This window comes from Oryzias latipes, chromosome 22 (assembly GCF_002234675.1).
Source record: "Oryzias latipes chromosome 22, ASM223467v1".
In the NCBI taxonomy this organism is placed as follows: Eukaryota; Metazoa; Chordata; class Actinopteri; order Beloniformes; family Adrianichthyidae; genus Oryzias; species Oryzias latipes.
This window is the reverse complement of record NC_019880.2, coordinates 15,060,721-15,082,323: the sequence shown is the minus strand read 5'-3', so window position 1 is coordinate 15,082,323 and position 21,603 is coordinate 15,060,721. Positions and strand designations below refer to the sequence as shown.

Sequence of the window (21,603 nt, the reverse complement as noted above, 5' to 3'; positions counted from 1 at the left end):
CAACATAGAAAAACCCACTGCAAACAGTAACACAAAGGGAAAAGAAAGATAGGAATATATTCTGTACAACAGTACAGGCAGGGCAGTAGGAATTGGTGAGGTCTTCTTACACCTCTTGTCGTTCCTGTATGTTAGACCACAAATTCTCATCCACATCACAGCAAATATCCTTTCTTGCATTGCAGTGAAATATGTTTGTCACATTATGACAACTTGGTCAACCATTTTGCAGTTAATTACTTATACGATGAACTAATGACTAGGTGTTTTGAGGAGTAAGACTATTGCACAGTGAACTATATAATACATTTTGATCAACATGACATAAACAATTGATAATGTAGCAAAGAGCAGAGAATTGTACATAATCATTTGCATGAATTTACCAAAGCAATTGCAACTTGTTCAAAGAAGTGAGAAACTGCTTATACGATGTGCACAAGTGAGATCATGATGTGAAGATTGAACAAATAGTTTTCGGAAGTTCATTCTGATCTGAGAATTGTACTAAAGCGACTGAGGAAAAACGAATGTTTTCAGAATACATATTTGGTGATTTAGTTTCAGAATATTTATTTTGGCATCATAATTCAGAGGTTAATCTCAGAATTCTGACTTTACATGTCAACTTTATCTCACATTACTAATTTGATTTTGGTGTCATAATTCTAATTTTATTTTAAAACTACTAATTTAAGTCACAATTCTACATATTTATTTGCAGAATGCTAATTTTGTTTTATAATTTTCTTAGTTTAATCTAAAAATTTTGATTGTGGTGTCATAATTTAGAGTTTAATTTCACAATTCTGACTATAATATTACAATTGCATCTTTAATCTCAGAATACTGATTTCAAAAAATTATTTTTGGTGTTTTAATTTCAGAATATTGCTTTTGGTTTCACAATTATGAGTTTAATCCCAAAATTACGACTTTGACGTCGACTCGACTAATTTTGGTGTCACAGTTTTGGCTTTATTATTAGAATATTGATTTTGGTTTCATGATTCTAATTTTATTTTAGGACACTAATTTTTGTTCATTTTTGTTCATGTGCAGAATGCTAACTTTGGTTTTATTATTCTTTTAATTCTAAAAAAATTGTTTTTGTTTTGTTTTTTGTGATATTGTGGAGTTTATACCCACAATTTTGACCTAAATGCCATATAACGTTTCAGAATTCGAATCATTTTTAGGAAGGAATTTTGATTTTAAACTCAGAATTCCAGCGGATGTTCGGAAAAAGACCAGAATTATGAGATTAAATTCTGAATTAGCTAAACAAAAAGGTTAGTCTGTCGTCTCCCACTTCACTTTTTCTAAGAGACAAACCATCTGCTTCCGTACGTAGTAACGCTCATTGATATTCAGTGAAAGTGGGCTTTGCTGGAAGTCCCGGCAAGATGGCGATGGGAGCATACGTCCGGTAAGCGTCCTGCGCAGCAAAACCTTGAAAATGTTACTTTAAGACGGAATACTTATAAAACCGACTCTCCACTGGATGTCAAGATAAAATAAAGCAAGCTTTGAGCCAACTGAAGATCCTTAAAACGCCCAACAACTATACAAGCATGGCTAGTAAACCCAATGCTAAAGCTACAGCTAATGCTGCTAGAGCTAAAATGCTTTTTCCACATGATTACTGCACGCCTGAGGACATGGAAACAAATGCAAAGGGGACAAAAAACAGCGTGGCATCACCTTTGAAACCAGCAGCGCCACAAAAGAAGCCAAAACCAGATGAAACCTGCTCTCTCAGACCCGGAGAAGCCTCAAACGCCGCAATCTTGGCTGCAATTGAAAGCCTCAAAAGCATGATGACTGACTTTAAGTCGGAGCTGCAGCAAAACACTCTGACTATATCCGCTATCGCCAAAGCCGTGGAGTTTAACTCTGCTGAAATCAAAGAATGTAAAGACAGAAATAAAAAGTTGGAAGAAGAAGTGAAACTCCTGAAAGAGAAAAATGTGGAGTTGGAGCAGAGAACATCAGAGATGGAAAAGAAAACGTTGGAGTCAGAAAGATACAAGAGAAGATGGAACTTGAGACTGAATGGTGTTAAAGAAGAGAAAGGGGAAGACACTCGAGGAATTGTGGCAGATATCATCACAAAGATCGCACCACCCTGGACAGAGAAAGTGGACAAAATTCTGGACACGGTACACCGGCTGGGCCCAACCGACGTCAACCGCCCTCGTCAAATCATCATTCAGTTTACAGGAAGAAGATACAGAGACGAGCTGTGGCGAATGACTGAAAACCATCCAGTCTGTCGAGACCTCAACATCCGCTTTGCAGAAGACCTCATCAAAGAAGACAGAGAGGCAAGGAAAGCTGTGTGGCCCAAAGTTGAGCAGGCGAGAAAGAATGGTTGTAAGACAATGTTTCGAGGTCCTTATGCTTTCATTAATGGTCAGAGAGTCATTCCATGACTTCAGTTAGTCTTGTGATTTATTTAGTTAAGATGGTTATTGTAAATTCAAGGTTTTGTTGCTTAAAAGTTTTTGTTCAGTAATACTTTCAGCCTTATTTAGGTCTTTTAAGTTTGCCTTTTTGTTACATGCTGCACCTTAAAACAGGTATTTCTTTACTTTCTTTAAATGCCAGAGGTCTAAGAGATCTAACAAAGAGAAAAAGTTTTTTTTGTTTTGTAAAGGGAAAAATGTTGATTTTGTTTTTTTTACAAGAAACGCACTCTACAAATGAAGATAAATCATTTTGGTCTCAGCAATGGGGGGACAAGGTTTTTTTCAGCCATGGCAATTCCAGATCGGCAGGGGTCGCTGTACTTCTCAAAAACTTCCAAGGCAAAATTGTTTCCCATATAGCAGATGCACACGGTCACTGGCTGATCATCATAGTAGATATTGATAATTTAAAATTCATCCTGGTTAACATATATGGCTACAATAACATCAAAGAGAATAAAAATTTATTGGAGCAAATTTCATTACAGTTGGACCAACTCAGATTAGCATATTCATCTAATAATATCATTGTGGGAGGGGACTTGAATCTAGTGCAAGATGACTGGATGGACAGATTTCCCTCTAATTTTGATTCTAGTCACCCTAATGGAACATTTAACAATTTCTGCGACGGTCAAGGCTTAACTGACACATGGAGACACCTTAATCCAGGTATAATTCAGTTCACATGGTTCAATTCCAATTATAAGTTAAAATCAAGAATTGATCATTGGTTAATTTCAAATCACTTGTTATGTCACGAAGTTAAATGTAATATATCAGCAGCACCGCTAACAGACCATTGTAGCGTAATATTGTACATTAAACCCAAAAACAGTATAAAGTGCTTGAATAAGTACTGGAAATTCAACTCCAGCCTTATTAAAAATATTGATTATTGCCAAGAAATTAAATCACTGATTTCAGAAATAGAGACATCTAAAGAACTTGATTCCCTAGTCAGAAAATGGGAATACCTTAAATACAGAATTCGTAAACTCTCAATTTCATTTAGTAAAAAGTTAAAATCAAATCTGGATAAAAAAGAGCTGGACATAATAAAACAGCTGAATGATCTTTGTTGTAAACTTAACCCGTCTGAGGATGATAGACAACAGATATTAAACCTACAATCTAAATTAGATGAGCTTTATACTCAGAGAGCCCGAGGAGCATACATCAGATCCAGAGCAAGATGGATAGAAGAAGGCGAAAAAAATTCAGCATATTTTTGCAGCCTGGAGAAGAGAAGACAAAAAAGGAACAGCCTAAAGTCACTTCTAGTGAATGATATAGAAATTACTGATGAAAAGGTTATATCCTCAGAAATTTACAGATTTTATAGCCACCTTTACAGCTCTAAATTTTCAAGGACAGACTGTGACAACTTTATAAAAGAGATTACGCAACACATCCCCAAAATAGACGACAATTTTAAACAAACATGCGATAAACAACTTTTAATCTCTGAGCTTGATGCTGTCATTAGTCGACTCTCTCTCAATAAATCTCCTGGTTCAGATGGGCTCACAGGCGACTTTTATAGACACTTTTGGGAAGATATCAGAAATTTACTGCATCAAGTCTTTTTGGAAATCTTTGAAACTTGCACACTTCCAACCACAATGAAACATGGGATTATAGTTTCTATCCCAAAACCTGACAAGGATCCTAGACTTATAGACAACAGAAGACCTATCACCTTAAGAAATTCAGACTACAAATTATTAACGTACATTTTCGCTTCTCGTCTCCAGACGGGACTTTCAGAACTTATTGCGGAAACACAATCTGGTTTTCTGAAGGGCCGTTCAATTCATAATAATATAAGACTGGTTATGGACATCATTGAATACCGACACCTTATAAAAGATAATGGATTTATTCTCTTTCTGGATTTTTACAAGGCCTTTGATTCAGTGGAGCATCCGTTTATAATGACAGCACTGGAAAATTTTGGTTTTGGTACTAAATTTAGAAACCTGATCTATGGTCTATATCAGAATATCAATAGCTGTGTTATCCTTCCTAATGGCACCACCCCAAGTTTCAAAGTCGATGTAGGAATCCCTCAAGGTTGTCCCATCTCTCCATATCTGTTCTTATTAGCTACTGAAATGTTGGCCATTTATATTAAGAATTGTAGTGAAATCAAAAAGTTAAATGTCTTGGGCACAGAGATCATTATTAGCCAGTTAGCAGACGACACAACACTGTTTTTAAAAGATGAGCATCAAATTAAAGCAGCTATTGAAAAAGTCAAACACTTTTCCAAAGCATCAGGGTTAAACTTAAACTTAAAGAAATGTGAACTGTTGGCTATTCATGACACACCCTTAAAAGAAATCAATCATATCCCCATTAAATCAGAAATTAAATACTTGGGCATCTATATCAACAAAGACCAAAAAATAAGCCAATCAAGGAATGTGGGTGAAAAACTTGATGAATGTCGGACGAGGTTGAATATGTGGCTCCAAAGAGATATATCGCTGCTGGGTCGGATCTATCTGACAAAGATGGAGGGTTTGTCTAGATGTATTTATCCCTCTTACTCTAATGCCATCCCAAACAAAATGATAAAATCCATCAACCAAATGACGTTTAACTTTATTTGGAGAAACAAGCCTCATTACATGAAAAAAAACTATATGGTCAAAGAATTTAAGAATGGGGGTCTCAAAGTTATTGATTTTGACTGTCTTAACGGAACCCTGAAAATAAACTGGTTGAAATCGTGGATCAAACACAACCAATCCTTCTGGTTTTGTATCCCAAATTATTTATTTAACAAATTAGGCGGGTTAAAGTTGGTGCTTATTAGTGATTTTGACATTAATAAGCTCCCTATAGCATTATCAGAGTTCCACAAACAAATTCTACTATACTGGAAAATCTTGTATGTGCATAATTTCTCGACACACTCAAATATCATTTGGAACAACAGATACATCCTCCACAGAAACAAATCTTTGTTTTGTGCTGAATGGTTTGACAGAGGAGTCTGGTCGGTGTCTGATCTGATGGATACGGAGGGAAATTTATTAGATTATGAGCAATTTTGTTTAAAACATAACTTTAATCCTCCTATTTCAGAATTTTTAAAAGTACACAATTCTCTTCCTCGAGAATTTGTATTTCTAACCAGGAACACAATGACACATTTAAAGATAAAACCACAGTTAGCCACATTGTCAATTGAAGGATGCCCTCTAATGGACAGAAAATGTCATAACTCATTTATCAGAAATTGGTTCATTGAAAGGTTTTTTCCTGGTCGACAAAACAAAAATAATATACTGCAGAAATTTGAACAAAATGTTGTTACTAAATTAAGAACCGATTTCATGAAACTTCCTATTCCCCCAAAAGTTAAAGAAACACACTTCAAGATTATGAATGATATCTATCCTTCCAAAGAACTACTTAGATTACGTTTCAACATTGATGACAACAGCTGTTCCTTCTGCCAAACTGCTGTTGAAGACATCGACCACATATTTTTCCTGTGTGATGTTGTACAAGTGTTTTGGTTGGATGTTTACAAATGGTTAAGACATAAATTTCCATTCATCATGGACTTCTTTTCCAAAGAAGTCATAATCTTTGGCCTGTCACTACACAACAATGTAAATAATGTATGTATCAATACTGTGTTATGTTTAGCCAAGTTTTTTATACACAAAAATAGGTTACAGAAATGCCACCCCAGCTTTAACTTCTTTAATAATGAGGTCAATTTATACTTAAAATCCATAAAGTTAATCGACTCACCTAATGCCATAACAATTTATGACACCCTGAGTGATATTCCTGATGTCTAAGACAGTTTATTTATATTTTGTATCCCCCTGCTTTTTGCAACACTATCCAACTCTGAAATTGTTGTTCTCTTATGTTATACTTTTCCCTGATTTCTCTATGATTATGAATATAAATAGGTTATGTTTGCATACTGATAAGAATTTTTTCTTCTTTTTGCTTCCTTTCCAATTATAGTATTCTCTTTTGTATTCGCCATATTTTGTAATTTTTATGTAAATGTTCTGGTATTGTTTTGTATTGTGTTCTATAAAAAAAAAAAAAAAAAAAAAAAGTTTGTGAATGAAAAGGAGAATAAAAGCTGCAGCGATCCTCTGCAAAAAAAAAAAAAAAAAAAAAAAAAAAGTGGGCTTGCTGAAATTGGACCAATCAGAAGCTTCAAAATGACATATACGTCACAGGATGACGTAGCCACGATTATGAATGACTTCGGCACATGCGCGAGCCGAAACAGATAGTAAAGCTTTGAGTTACCGCTTGCAGTTCTGAAATGTTTTCGCTTTTTTATTTTATTTTATCTCAGTAAAAGGATTGAATAACATAAAACAAAAATAAAAACATCGTTTTATTTTCCACTTTTCGCGCACAATGGCAAAAGGACAGGACGCCACATCGTACGCCGGGACTTTGCAAACACTCAAACCTCAAAAAGACATCAGCGAGACGGTAAGACGTTTGGCTCGTGTGTAGGAGAGCCTGAATTTGAAACGGGCTTTAAACATATCTATTTATTTTGTATCAGTTTCATGTTTGTTTGTCTTTTAGATTTATATCTCACATAGTTTGTCTCGAATTTTCATTTGGGAACCGTTTTTTAAAATGTATTTTATTTAGTTGTTTTAATATATAGATTTAACACACATGTTTTCTTAAGGGGCCGCAGCACTGACTGCACCGGTCCTCTCGTGCAGAAACGTCATGTGCTCTGAGTAATGCAGCATCAGCAGATGCACTTACTCATTCCCATTTTCCTTATCACGTTAAAACAAAACACTTAAAATACAGTTTGTGTTTGGAGGCAGCTGGCATCCCTATAAAAATAAAAACAGGGAAAGTGTGTGTGAGTGTGTTTCTGTGAATGGATCACTTCAGTCCACATCATATCTGCTCTGAGTAATTCCACATCCATTTTTATAGTTCAGCAAATTTTAGTCTAGATTAATAGAACACCTCATTTGCATAAATTAAAATATTGAACTTTAGGAGGGTAAATCCCCACCTACTCAGCTGCTGCTAAAATTTTGTTTAAATTTATGTGCAATTTCTCTTCTCATTTTTGTGGCTATTTGTGTTAATTGATTAATTGATTTCCCTTGAATAAAAAAAAATACATTTTCCCACAATAAATATGTGCTGATTGGAAGCTGTTCTGCATAAAAAATAATGTTACCTCCAGCATCCTATGAGCTTTAACGGGCTAGTCATTTTATATATTCCCAATGTCACATAAATCTCTTTTTTTTCTTTCTCCAGGTGAAAAAGCAAAAACCTCAGCTGTCTGTATGCAATAAACTTTGCTTTGCTTTTGGAGGAGCTCCTTATCAGATTACAGGCAGTGCGCTGGGCTTCTTCCTCCAGATGTTCCTGCTAGATGTGGCACAGGTAAAAACAAAAAAGAAATGGACTTAATGGCTTCATTTAAAATTCATCGTATTGGTAAAGCAGATTTCAGAAAAATAAACAAAGAAAAGTAGATGTAAAGTTGGAACACTGTGGTTTAACATTATTTTCAAAATAGAAGTCTGTTAAAAGATTTTGCTGCTACAGCAGTGTTAAAATGAACACTTCCCAGTTCACACAGTTTTTCTTCTTCATCAATACATATTCATCTGCAGTTTAGCAGATTTCTATTGCAGTCAAGTCCTGCTGCTTTCTTTGTTGGTCAATTAGTCGCAGCAGGAATGTTCATTACTGCTATTCTTAGAGAACAATATCACTACAGGAGCTTTGAAATGGATAACTTAAAAAAAAAGACAGCTTTTGTTCAATTTAACACTTTTTTCCCCCTCCAAAATCCTCTAGTTGGACCCCTTAAATGCCTCCATCATCTTGTTTGCGGGGAGGGCCTGGGATGCCATCACTGACCCGACTGTGGGGTTCCTGGTGAGCCACAGTAGATGGACCAGGGTGGGTCGCATGATGCCATGGTAGGTGTCTGAAGCAGGGATGAAGTACATGAGGTGCAGAAAAAAAAGGAAACAATCGGGGAGAAATTAAAAAAAAAAAAGTCAGTAACGGTGGCAACAAGGCTGAGGGAGATGTTGAAGAAGAAATAAAGAGATCCATACATTTTAGCATATTAATCTCACGAGGTTAATATGCTTGTGTACCTCAAACTTCAAACGTGCCAACACCTGTTTTAATTTTACATCCTGGTGTGGAAAGAATTTAGCACACGTGCATCCTTGGCTTCACGCCTAGCCCTAGATACACAAGTTGTCCTTTCTGGATGACATTACTGTGGCTCATGTGAGTGAAAAAAGTGTTGAAGAAAGAGGACTGCATGCTGTGCGTGCGGAATTTCTTCATGATCTTTTTTTAGAAACCACAACTTAAACCTGCAGTGTGATATACGAAACTGAATTTTTTTTTCTAAATTAAAACTAGATAATTTTCTAGAAATTTGCATCTGAAAATAAAAATAAATAACGGCTGTGCTCCACGTTGGAGGATCTGGTGGGGTAAGGGAAGGGAAGAAGAAGTTGCCATCTTCTGCTTGTTATTGGTCCAACCCCCAACAACCATCAGATTTGAACCAATGGTGAGGGCCAAGGCAAGAGCCGCGTGTGCATTTGATTCCCTGAACACAGAGGCGGTTTTGCAGTAAAGACCACAGGTTTTCCTGTGTCAGAAGAGTTTAGGCTGAAATTTTATTCTGTCTCAAAAAGCAAAATGCAAATGAAATATTTAGCTGTCAGAAATGGACTGTTTTTAAATGTTCTCACTTATCAAGCTGTCTTTGCTGAAAAATGTGGCACCCTGCAGGACCTTTATGGTGATCTTTTCAAAAAAAATGAATAACCCTTCGAAACACATGCTAACATTCATATTTTTCTGCTGCAGAGTAGATCCATAATAAACCCACATTTATTCAGCTACGACAACCGGCTTCCACCTGATAAAATAATTCACACTGTGGAGAATAATTGTAGCAAATGGATGAAAGAAGGATGAAAGAAGCAGAGAGATGAGATAGGAGGAACTTCAGGCTCTTATTTTAGAACGCATAATGCACATTGCACCGGGGTCATCATCCTCTCCCCCTCGCACACTCATGGCACAAAAAAGAAGTGACCACAACAGAATGAAATAACTAAAGGTGAAACGACGTAAAACAGCCAGATGACAGGAAACATAGGCAAAAGGAAATCCGTGCTTGCCCCTAATTCGACCAGAGCAGCCAAAAGGGATTGTATCCCCCGCGCTGTTCCCTCTGACAGCAGATCCAACTACATAGCCCCCTTCTGAAGGATCAGCCGTCCTCGGCAACCCTATCTACCACAAAGTCATTGAGATATGCAGGGCGTCTGCGTGAGGGTGAACTGGGGTCTGGCTCGTTCGAGTCCATGTTAATAAGTCCACCTTCTGTTTCAATAGTCCGTGGAACAAGGGGCTGGTAAGGGGCCAGTCAGTCATGATGAAGTGCGACAGCTGGTCCCTTGCCTGGCACAGGCAGCCTATAAACCACATCTGACAGTCAGTGCAGCACCTCACCACGTCCCTGACGGTGCTGTCATAAGCCCTCTTCTGCCGCACACCAGCCCCAGCCAATGCTCCACGGGTGAATTCATGGATTTCATGCAGGCGGTCCTTGAGTCGGCAACAGTAATCCATTTCTTTTCCACCGAAGATCTCTGGTTAAGGTGGTGCTCCAAACACCAAGTTCACCGGTGTCCAGAGCTCCTATCCAAACATAATCTCTGCAGGTGTGCACTGGCTGGACTTCTGAACTGCGGTGCGATAAGATCAGAGAGCCAAGGGCAGAAAACGGTCCCAGTCCCGCTGGTGATGACAGGTCAAGATCACCAGCTGTGTGGCCAGGGTACGGTTGAAATGTTCTACCAGCCCATCGCTTTGAGGATTAAGTGGGGTGGTTCTTGTCTTTTATATCCCCAAGCGACTGCAAACCTCACAAAACACCTGGGAATCAAAGTTTCTGTCTTGGTCACTGTGGAGATCAGCCGGTGCCCCGAAGCCAGTGAACATCTCCTCGACTGGTGCCGCTGCCCTAAGCTGGTCAAACAAAGCAGCACAAGAATCAGTTCATCTGAACTTCTGTCCCTTGTTAGTTAGTTGGCGTATGAGGAGTATGAGGCTAACCCCAGAAAGCTTAGCAGCTTACTGACGTTTGTGGGGGTGGGCCAGTTTCTCACAACTGCCACCTTGGCTGGGTTGATGGCCACTCCACATGGCCCAGGAACTTAGTTTCTTTGTTTAGGAGGCTGTACTTAGCTAGGTTCAGTCTTAGACCGGCTCCTCGGATGGAAACAAACACCTCCCATAGATTACCTAGGGCGGCCTCGAACTTGTCTGGATGCACCAACAGGTGACAGAACCGCCAGTCTCTGTTTTTCTTTTTCACTAAGACAGCAGGTGCCGCCCACGGGCTACTGTAAGCCTCACTGCGCTCACTCGTGTCGTGAGACAGTTGGTGCGACACCGCTGGCAGTAGGAATCATTTTAGGTCAATAGTTTTTCATTCTTCCTTTTCTTTTTCATTCTTCCAATCTAGCCACAGGGGTTGCAAGCCAGTAACTTCTGTGCCGGTCCCAAGCCCGGATAAATAGAGAGGGTTGCGTCAGGAAGGGCATCCGGCGTAAAAAATTGCCAAAATAACCATGCGAATCATCCACAACACTTTAGACATACCGGATCGGTCGAGGCCCGGGTTAACAACGACCGCCACCGATGCTGTTAACCTACAGGGTGTCGGTGGAAATTTGACTACTGTTGGTGGAAGAAAGAGGGGAGGCAGAAGGGTCCGTGGCCAGAGAGAGAAGGGAAAAGGCAGGAACATAGGTTTGAGAATAGGGACTCTTAACGTTGGCACAATGACAGGGAAAGGCAGAGAGCTGGCAGACATGATGGAGAGAAGGAAGGTAGATGTACTGTGTGTGCAGGAGACAAGGTGGAAGGGCAGCAAGGCACGTAGTATTGGAGGAGGATACAAACTGTTCTATCATGGTGTTGATAGGAAGAGAAACGGGGTAGGAGGGATTCTGAAGGGGGAGTTTGTAAACAGTGTTCTAGAGGTGAAAAGAGTCTCAGACAGGATGATGAGCCTAAAGTTAGAAATTGAAGGGGTGATGGTGAATGTAGTCAGTGGGTATGCGCCACAGGTTGGCTGTGAGTTAGAAGTGAAGGAGAGATTCTGGAGTGAGTTGGATGAGGTCATAGAGAGTTTTCCCAGAGGAGAGAAAGTTGTTATTGGAGCAGACTTTAATGGGCATGTTGGTGAGGGCAACAGAGGTGATGAGGAGGTGATGGGCAGGTTTGGTGTGAAGGAAAGGAATCTGGAGGGACAGATGGTGGTGGACTTTGCGAAGAGGATGGAAATGGCTGTAGTCAACACTTACTTCCAGAAGAGAGAGGAACATAGAGTGACATACAGAAGTGGAGGTAGGAGTACTCAGGTGGACTACATCCTACGTAGACGAGGTCATTTGAGAGAGGTTAATGACTGCAAAGTGGTGGTAGGAGAGAGTGTAGCCAGACAGCACCGCATGGTGGTGTGTAAGATGACTCTGGAGGTCAGGAAGAAGAAGAGAGGGGAAAACAGAAAAGAAGACCAAGTGGTGGAAGCTACAGAATGAAGAAACTTGTGAGGAATTTAGGCAGAAGTTGAGGCAGGTCCTGGGTGGTCAGGATGAGCTTCCAGAGGACTGGGAAACTACAGCAGAGATTATCAGGGAAACAGGTAGGAAGGTGCTAGGTGTGTCATCTGGAAAGAGGAAAGACGGTAAAGAGACTTGGTGGTGGAATGAGGAAGTACAGGAATGCGTCCAGAGGAAGAGGTTGGCTAAAAGGAAGTGGGATGTAGAAAGGACTGAGGAAGGTAGACAGGAGTACAAGGAAGCGCAGCGTAAAGTGAAGAGAGAGGTGGCAAAGGCCAAACAGAAAGCTTACGATGAGCTATATGACAGGTTAGACACAAAGGAAGGAGAGAAGGACTTGTACAGGCTAGCCAGACAGAGAGACAGAGATGGGAAGGACGTGCAACAGATAAGGGTGATTAAGGACAGAGATGGAAAGGTGCTAACAACCCAAGAGAGTGTACAGAAAAGATGGAAGGAGTATTTTGAGGAGCTGATGAACGAGGAAAATGACAGGGAAAGAAGGGAGGAAGATGTGGTTGTTGTGGAGCAGGAAGTAGCAGAGATTGGAAAGGATGAGGTTAGGAAGGCTCTGAAAAGGATGAAGAGCGGAAAGGCCGTTGGTCCTGATGACGTACCTGTGGAGGTATGGAAGTGCCTAGGAGAGACAGCAGTGGAATTTCTAACAAGGTTGTTCAATAGGATTTTAGAGAGTGAGAAGATGCCTGAGGAATGGAGGAGAAGCGTTCTGGTCCCAATCTTTAAGAACAAGGGTGACACGCAGAACTGCAGCAACTATAGAGGAATAAAGTTGATGAGCCACACAATGAAGCTGTGGGAAAGAGTAGTGGAAGCCAGGCTTAGGAAGAAGGTGGAGATTTGTGAGCAGCAGTATGGTTTCATGCCCCGTAAGAGCACCACTGATGCCATTTTTGCTTTGAGAATGTTGATGGAAAAGTACAGAGAAGGTCAGAAGGAGCTGCATTGTGTGTTCGTAGATTTAGAGAAGGCGTATGACAGGGTGCCGAGGGAGGAGCTGTGGTACTGTATGAGGTCGTCTGGAGTGGCAGAAAAGTATGTCAGAGTAGTTCAGGACATGTATGAGAGAAGTATGACGGTGGTGAGATGTGCTGTAGGTCAGACAGAGGAGTTCAAGGTGGAGGTGGGACTACACCAAGGATCAGCTTTGAGTCCTTTTTTGTTTGCTATGCTGATGGACAGGCTGACAGACGAGGTAAGACAGGAATCTCCCTGGACAATGATGTTTGCGGATGACATTGTAATTTGCAGTGAGAGTAGAGAGCAGGTGGAGGAACAGCTAGAGAGGTGGAGGTTTGCTCTGGAAAGAAGAGGTATGAAGGTCAGTCGTAGTAAGACAGAATACATGTGTCTGAACGAGAGGGATCAAGGTAGAAGCGTTAGGTTACAGGGGACTGAGGTGAAGAAGGTGCAGGAGTTTAAGTACTTGGGATCAACAGTTCAGTGTGATGGGGAGTGTGGAAAAGAGGTGAAGAGGCGAGTGCAGGCAGGTTGGAGCGGTTGGAGGAAAGTGTCAGGAGTGTTGTGTGACAGAAGAGTGCCAGCAAGACTCAAAGGAAAGGTGTACAAGACAGTGGTGAGACCAGCTCTGCTCTATGGGTTAGAGACGGTAGCAGTGAGACAGAGACAAGAGGCTGAGATGGAGGTAGCGGAGATGAAGATGTTGAGGTTCTCCTTAGGAGTGACCAGGTTAGACAGGATAAGGAACGAGTACATCAGAGGGACGGCTCATGTTGCCTGTGTTAGCGACAAAGTCAGAGAAGCCAGACTGAGATGGTTTGGACATGTTCAGAGGAGGGATAGTGGATATATTGGTAGAAGGATGTTGGAGATGGAGCTGCCTGGCAGGAGGGCAAGAGGACGGCCAAAGAGGAGATACATGGATGTCTTAACAGAGGACATGAAGTTGGCTAATGTTAGGGTAGAAGATGTCCATGATAGAGTGAGGTGGAAAAGGATGATTCGCTGTGGCGACCCCTGATGGGAAAAGCCGAAAGAGAAAGACGAGTTTTTCATTCTTCCACGTTGGAGCCACGGTCTCTGCCCCAACGGCAATGCTTGCTTGGGCGGCATCAATCGAACCCCCCCCCAGCGGGACATGAGGTCAAAGCCAATAATGCAGGGCTCCGTAATATTGGCCAGCTTAAATTCATGCAAAATGTCCTGTCCTCCAGTTCTGCAGCTTCCGCACAACCAGACCAGCTTTTTCTTCAGTTACAGTCATTAGCTGGGTGTCCATGAGTTATGAACGTCCGGCTGCAAAATGAGGTTGTAGACCCGGTGTCCATTAGAGCCTGACAATGTAGATCTTCTAGCTGACAGTTCAAGTAAAACCCTCTGGTGTGACCTAGACGCCCAACCAGTGTGAATTGGCCTTAGAGGGGTGTTAGTGGTTGGGATGGCAGCCCCTTATCTGACCATCCCGTTGTCGTGTCCCTTAGGCGACCCTGTTCTGGTCTTTGGTGCTGGCGCAGGGCAGTTGCGTGCGATGTGCCTGTGCTCACCACACCGGTTACTGCGACGGGACGGTGTGGTCGTCGGGTGGCTAGTGAATGACGCTGAGATGGCTGTGACATAGATGACTGGACTCTGAAAATGTCGTCTGTTTCCTCATCGTGGTTGACCATCCTCAAGCAGGGTTGAGCGCTGGACACCGCACGTGAGGTGGAGAGGATGGCCTCCGCCCGTGTTGCTTCCTCCAGGGTCTGGGGCGTGGCAACACGGACGCATAGGAATGCATGAAGAGCTAACTCTTCCTGTGCTGCTGTAGAAAATTGGGGGCAGCCCCGCCAGACAAGTAGCTAAATATCGGCAGCTAGGGCTCTCTCCATCCTGACGGCAGCGGCCGGTCAGTAGCTCCCTTTCATGCGTATCTGGGAGCAAAGCACTGCACACAAAGAGCTGCAGAGTTAAAAAAAACATTGTGGGGGGGAGAAAGAGCTAAATTGGAGTAGATCTGCTATTGGTCCGGCCGACCCCCAACACACACACACACACACACACACACACACACACACACAATGCAGTCTTGACTGACTCCAGTTTTGTTGAAATAAATAGGATTAGAGGGATTATTCAAAAGGAAACGCTGACTAATGGAGTTAAATACCCACTCCGATGGAAAATGGTGTTTTTCTATGTTCTTGGTGCAGTTTTCTGATGATGGACAACTGAAAGGATACTAGGTGTAAAACTGCATTTCTGAATATTTCTTTATTAAAATCGTTGTGAATCAGGAGCAGATGAAAAAAATGCTGTTTGAAAAGATTGTATTTGTTGCACAAAAATTCTCTGGGTGGGGCCACAAGCTTCCTGCTCTGCTCCATCCTGATACATCCACTTGAAGACGACTAGATCTATGTGCGCCCTTGTTTTCCTCATGTGAGCTGCTATCTGGCACAAGTGCCCACAACTTCTGTTTGTCCTCACTCTTCCATCCAGGATCCTCTGCTCCACTCCGTTCGCAGTGTTGACATACTTCTTGATTTGGTACGTGCCTCATTTTGAAGAAGGGAAGGTCCTCTGGTTTCTGGTATTTTACTGCCTCTTCCAGTCTATGCAAACGGTTTGTACCTTCATCTCAAAATCCTTGGACGATCCGCTTCAACTGATCAGTGTTTTTAACAGTGTTGGTTTTATGTATTGCAGTGCTTCCATGTGCCATATTCAGCCCTCACCATGTTTATCAGCACCAAACAGGAGGAGCGGGATTCCGCCACAGCATATCGTATGTCAGACTGCTGCAAAGTTAAACACTTCCTCTTTTGTATTGTGGCGTATGCACTGACTCCTCCCACCCGGTTCTGCAGGGATGACGGTGGAGCTCTTGGGTTCCATGCTGGGCACTGCGATCCAAGGACAGATTGTTGGTAGCGTCTCGACGTGTCCTGTTGATGATGACAATGATGATTACAAGAACAGCACAATCCCACCAACAGTCAATAGAACCATAACCTCACTAGAGGAATCAGTAAGTAATTAATTATTGGATTTTAGCTTATTAGATGCATCAGATTTTTAGTTTTTATGTATTTATTTACATGAGACATTTTCTACAGTAGAGTGATTGTTTTCAATCTACAGCTTTATAGAGACAAAAATGTTGATTAAATGTGGATAAGACTCTACAGACAAATGTATGTTTAGGCTAAGATCTTAACCTCAGATTTTGAAGCAAAACAACTAGAAAACTATATTTATCTTCATGTTTTAAAAGGAAAACCAATATTAATTAGAAAAACACCAGAAACTTCAAATGCCAAAAACTGCTTCAAAAATGTTGTGGAAGGCATTCGATAATCAGAGGTTTTTCCAAACTTGTCTGTCCTTAGAAAAAAGCGTATATGATTTCTTCAGGAGTCATCTGCATCATCTACATCCTGTGTTCTGTGATCCTGTTTTTGGGTGTGAAGGAGCAGAAAGGTTTGAACTCTCCAGCAGAAAAAGAAAAACAATGTCATGCAAAACAACACCTGTTCCCAATGAATGAATCAGGCGCACAGAAGAAGTCAGTCAAAGGAAAGACAATCTCAAGACTTGCAAAGCATTGAGATTCTACAATTTGTTTATTATTTGAAAGGTTTTTGCTTGGAGTGAAGCAAAATTTGGTCAAAAAGACGTGCAAAGCCAAAAACCTCTCATACAAAAACTCGTGACTTTTTTCTTTGGTTTTGCCACATGCTTTAACTTTTTTTTTTAACAAAAATGTATAAACATAACTTTTTATGTATCCAATTTTTTAATCCAAAACTTCATTTATATTTTTTTGTTATTTAGTCTTTTCTCTCTGATTGTAGAGTGCGTAAAGAGAAAGTCAAAGCCGCTCACTTTCCGCCAGGGCTTGAAGCTGGTCGTCAGCCACGGACCATATGTCAAACTGGTCTCTGCCTTTCTCTGCACAACTCTGGGTTTCCTGGTAATCCTTTATTTTCCTCCTTTAGTCTTTAATAAATCAATTAAGTTATATGGTTATAAGGTTTCTAATGTATATTAGTGTAAGTTTGCTTTGATACTTGACTTCCTGATGTTTTCTTTGCAGTTAGTGGAAGGAAACTTCAGTCTTTTCTTATCATATGCTCTTGGCCAGAGGAAAGACTTCCAGAATATTCTCCTGGTGATTATGGTGAGTGATTTGACTCATAACTTTGTTCCAGAGCTTGGTTTGAGCTGCTTCTCTGAACTCTCTGATGTTAAAAGGGGAGATTTTTAGGTGTCAGAGTGTGTTCCTGAGACTCCCGGGAGCCTGAACCCCACACGTCATTATAATTATGTGCCAAGACTGCGTGAGACGAGGATAAACCGTACAGTTTTGTTACTAGTTTTTTGTGCCAATATCTAGCGGTGGTGTTCTTTTTTTGTGTGTTGGCTGAGTCCTGCTTTTTTATGGATAACATTCGAATTGCAGGAGAGAACCTCTGTTCTGATGAAACCACAGAATCCCAGAATCTTCTAGGATTCTGTGGTTTGATCAGAACAGATGTTTGGGTTTCATAAATCTATTTATCCCGTCCTATTCAGCTCCAACAGAGTTTAATTTACACCTTCAGCACATTCCAACCTTTTATCACTTTTATATGTTTTCTGTGAAGAAACTGGATTGTCTAGAAAGGACTGTATTATATTAGTTCGTAACCTCGTCAGTTTCTTGCACACAGAAATAATGAATAAGACTCAGAGACAGTTACTTATCTTTTGTGGAGGTTTTACTTCGTACAAACACGAAGGGACAGACAGATGAACATGGTGCATTCAAAGTCCGAACCAACGAGCTCAGGGATGGGCTTGGTATAAAAACCCTGCATTTGCATATTCAGAAGATCGTCCGATGGACCCCATGTGAAAATCACGCCCACAGGTTACTGCTGGAGAGAAGCTCCAAGGCTAAAGTGAAGATAACTCTGAGGCCTGCTCAGCAGATCACACATGCACAGAAAAAGGGAGTATGAGAATAAACTGTGAGGAAAATAGCTTGGCTGTGCTGTCTTCAAATGTAATTTAATTCTGAGATGACAATACATGCTCAGTGAATAAAGTTTAAACCATTAGTGTAATAAAGGTTGAAGGCAGTTTCTAACTATTCTTCACATTCTCCATGGAGTCAAATCTGTTACATTTTTTTATAAAAATGTAAAATTATTTGATAAATTTGCCATAAAAACAAGAAAAATATAGTATAGTATAATAGGTTTTTTTCTCCTTTTTTGATATGACTTTTTTGATATTACTGTTAGGTTTATCACAATTAAAGAAAAAAATATTCAAACTTTTTGTCTCAAAACAAGTTTCCAGTGGTATTTTAATGATTGAGTCGTTTTTAGCTAAAACGTGTGTTGTTTTCTAGGACATAGTTTCTGCATAGAGGCAGTAATTCATGAGAAATTCTCCTCTGAGTTGTGGCTGGAACTGTTGACTTGGAGTAAGGCCGCCCCCCTTGTCTCTTCACTTTGCGCTCTGTTTACACACTCTGTTACTCGTTCACAGCCCCTCACACCCCTAGCCTAACAATACCGATACAAAAAAATAGTGAGCAATATTGGAGCTGTCCAGCCGCACAGTTTTGATCCAGATTCCAGCTCCGACAAGGAATCAAAAACGTACATGGATCTATTTGTCTGCAAGTGGAGGCATCAGAATGTGTCTTGTATTTTTTGCGTATTTTCATCTGCTCCTGATTGACAGCGACTTGAAAAAAGCAAAACTCAGAAATGGAAGGTTAAGATTAATTTTCTGTCCTCCATCATCAGGACAAATGCCACAAGAAGATATTAAAAACACCAAAAGCCTGAAATGGAACGTTTCTTTTAGAGCGCAATAAGAAAACAGGTTTGATCAGTATCTTGTTAGTTTTCTATGTTCTTCTATATTCTATATTATATATTCTTCTCCACAAAAAGGAAGATAAAAAGATACTTCAATACAGGATGCTTTGTCCAAAACACTACACATGAAACACACTCTTCTTGATTTCTTGGTTTTCTATAGTAAAACTGATTCTAATTCTTAACAGTAAGCTGTTTGACATTTTGACATAGTTAGATTCTCATTCTCTGCCTCTGAGAACAAAATATATAGAATTTATTTTTTATCTGATAGATCCAATTGGCCTTAATTTCCATTGCTTCTTCCTGCTTTTACTATATTCACATATTGTATTTTTCAGCTCTCTGCGGGTCTAACCATTCCATGGTGGCAGTGGTTTCTGACCAGGTTTGGGAAGAAGACTGCAGCTTTCTGCGGGAACCTGGTGAGTGTCGACTGTTATCTTCTGTGACTACTTCTAAAGAAGTCACAACATTTTCTTGCAGGGTCGCTGACATGTTTTTGTGTTCTTGCAGTGGGCTATTCCCTTCATCATCCTAATCGTTTCTGTCAAGAGCAACCTGGCTTTGTCATACGTGGTGTCTGTGGCGGCTGGCATGAGCGTGGGAGCGTCTTTCCTCCTGCCTTGGTGAACATCCATGAATCCAGTTTTTTGGTTACTTTTTTCCTTCCCCCTAAAGTCATTTTTGAATGTGGTTCTTCAGGTCAATGCTTCCCGATGTGGTGGATGACTTCAAAGTCACCAATCCAAATGTTCATGGCCATGAAGCAGTCTTCTACTCTTTCTATGTTTTCTTCATCAAATTTGCCTCTGGCTTATCTCTGGGTATTTCTACTCTCTGTCTAAAGTAAGTAACTTTGTTATGCAGATGTGTGTGTTTTCCTAATTCTAATATCTGACTTATAATCTTGTGAAGAGCCATTTGCCAAACTCTGAACATTTTTTCCCCAGATTTGCTGGATATGTGACCGGAAACTGCTTTCAGCCAGAATCTGTCAGTACAACTCTGAAAGTGCTGGTCTCTGCATTTCCCATAGCTCTCATTATTGTGGGGTTGTTGATATTAAGGATGTACCCCATCGATGAGGAAAGGAGGCAAAGCAACAGCAAAGTACTGCAGGCCAGCCTGTGAGTAAAAAAGTCTTCTTGTTTTTAGCTCCTGTTACTATCACTATCAGTTCTACGATAATTATCCAAAAAACAAACATTTTTTTTCTCTTCTCTGATTAATTTTTAGAGAATCTGAGTCCGAAACCCAAGAACTTGGCAGCATTGCGTAGCGTGAGAGGACAGACGACAGACACCAGCAGAAAAGGAGACTGATGAGATCAGCATTAACACAAGTGCTGATCTGCGTTCATGGGCATCTATAGCTCCATAGTGCCACCTAGTGGAATCTTTGTATAAAGTAAACATTTCTGGACACTTGTGAGAAACAAGTTCAAGTGTTTTTGCAGCATCAGATCCAAAGCTTTTCTTTTCATTTTCAACTCTTCTGTTTTAAAGCTTTTATCTGGCTCAAACATGCCAAACATACAAGTTTTCCCAAAGATTTAATGTTTACTCTGAGAATCCACAAGGCTTTGGTTTGTGTTTCAGGGCATTTCCTTTTGGGAACCCCAGTTTTCCACCTGCTTTCCCATCATCTCCATGTTTTTCCCCTAGTGTGGTTGCGTTACACCATCAGTGCCTGCAGCTACAGCCTTGTCTGTTGCTAATGTGACTCAAGACGTTTTATTGTTTGAGATCTGATTTGCACTCAAGGAGAAAAAAAGGTGAGATTTTACCATTTGATGCTGCATTCATCTAAGCATTTATGCATTGATCCACTAAGTGGAGTTGTATGTCATTACAAAATCACTTTTTTTTGTTGTTTTTGTTCAATTTGGCAGAAAGTAAGATAAACTTTTAGTCTGCACTTGAAGTTATAGTCACATGATGCAGAATTGTTTCATATTTAAATGTGACTCAAAGCATCATGTTTGTATCTGAGCCGTCACTGAGAAACTCAACACTGGTGGGAAATCTGTTCATTTGACTTGTTCCAGCTTTCAAAGAGCAGACTTTATGTAACCATTTCCTCAAATGACATCCCTAAGGGATACTAGTTGATCTTCTGGAAGCATAAATGAATAATAGTGAAACTGAGTGACTTTGAAATACAAAACAAAATATAAAATCGTCACAAATCGTGCTTTTGTTTTTTGAAAATTGTTGCGATTTTTGTATTGTCTGACACAAAGAAGTGGTCTAAACTGAATGTTTTATTGAAAAGTGCTGTGTGAAAACATGTTTTTCTGATGTTTACCTTGGGATGAGGTCAGGGGGATGTCAAGCCCTGAAATTGCACTATATTTAAATGTATAAAAAATAAAACATTGTATCTCCTACTCTTTGAGTCTAAATGTTAATCAGGGCCAGAGTTGTAAATATTGTATGTTGAATGAGAATTTAAGTCAGTGAATGAGTTTATCATTATTCAGAGAAAGTTTTGAATATTTTTTGTAACTGGATTTAGTTCCTGTGTTCCTAGGAGTTTATAAATTCTATAATGTATAAAAGTGAACAAGTCACAGTTGCTGAGTAACATTTGCTTGAGTAACTTGGTAAAAATTGTAATCCTCAGTAAGTTTTCTGC

The 21,603-nt window shown here is 40.3% G+C and overlaps 1 protein-coding gene across 2 annotated transcripts in view; it reads left to right on the top strand.

Annotated features, from left to right (window-relative positions):
* Window positions 1-6,717: 6,717 nt before the first annotated feature.
* The window catches only part of LOC101156211 (sodium-dependent lysophosphatidylcholine symporter 1-B), a 32,569-nt gene continuing 17,683 nt past the window's right edge, over window positions 6,718-21,603 (top strand). The window contains exons 1-14 of one of the 2 annotated variants that reach the window (XM_023951814.1): window positions 6,718-6,959; window positions 7,767-7,895; window positions 8,316-8,440; window positions 15,587-15,710; window positions 15,794-15,872; window positions 15,955-16,115; window positions 16,477-16,567; window positions 16,942-17,060; window positions 17,184-17,267; window positions 19,305-19,388; window positions 19,480-19,592; window positions 19,669-19,812; window positions 19,917-20,093; window positions 20,203-20,292. In XM_023951814.1, the coding sequence (XP_023807582.1) occupies window positions 6,882-6,959; window positions 7,767-7,895; window positions 8,316-8,440; window positions 15,587-15,710; window positions 15,794-15,872; window positions 15,955-16,115; window positions 16,477-16,567; window positions 16,942-17,060; window positions 17,184-17,267; window positions 19,305-19,388; window positions 19,480-19,592; window positions 19,669-19,812; window positions 19,917-20,093; window positions 20,203-20,245 (1,551 nt within the window). In that variant the 5' untranslated portion in view covers window positions 6,718-6,881 and the 3' untranslated portion in view covers window positions 20,246-20,292. Of the gene's footprint in view, window positions 6,960-7,766; window positions 7,896-8,315; window positions 8,441-15,586; window positions 15,711-15,793; window positions 15,873-15,954; window positions 16,116-16,476; window positions 16,568-16,941; window positions 17,061-17,183; window positions 17,268-19,304; window positions 19,389-19,479; window positions 19,593-19,668; window positions 19,813-19,916; window positions 20,094-20,202; window positions 21,356-21,603 lie in introns of those variants that run through there. The other variant, XM_023951813.1, reaches the window with a different exon arrangement.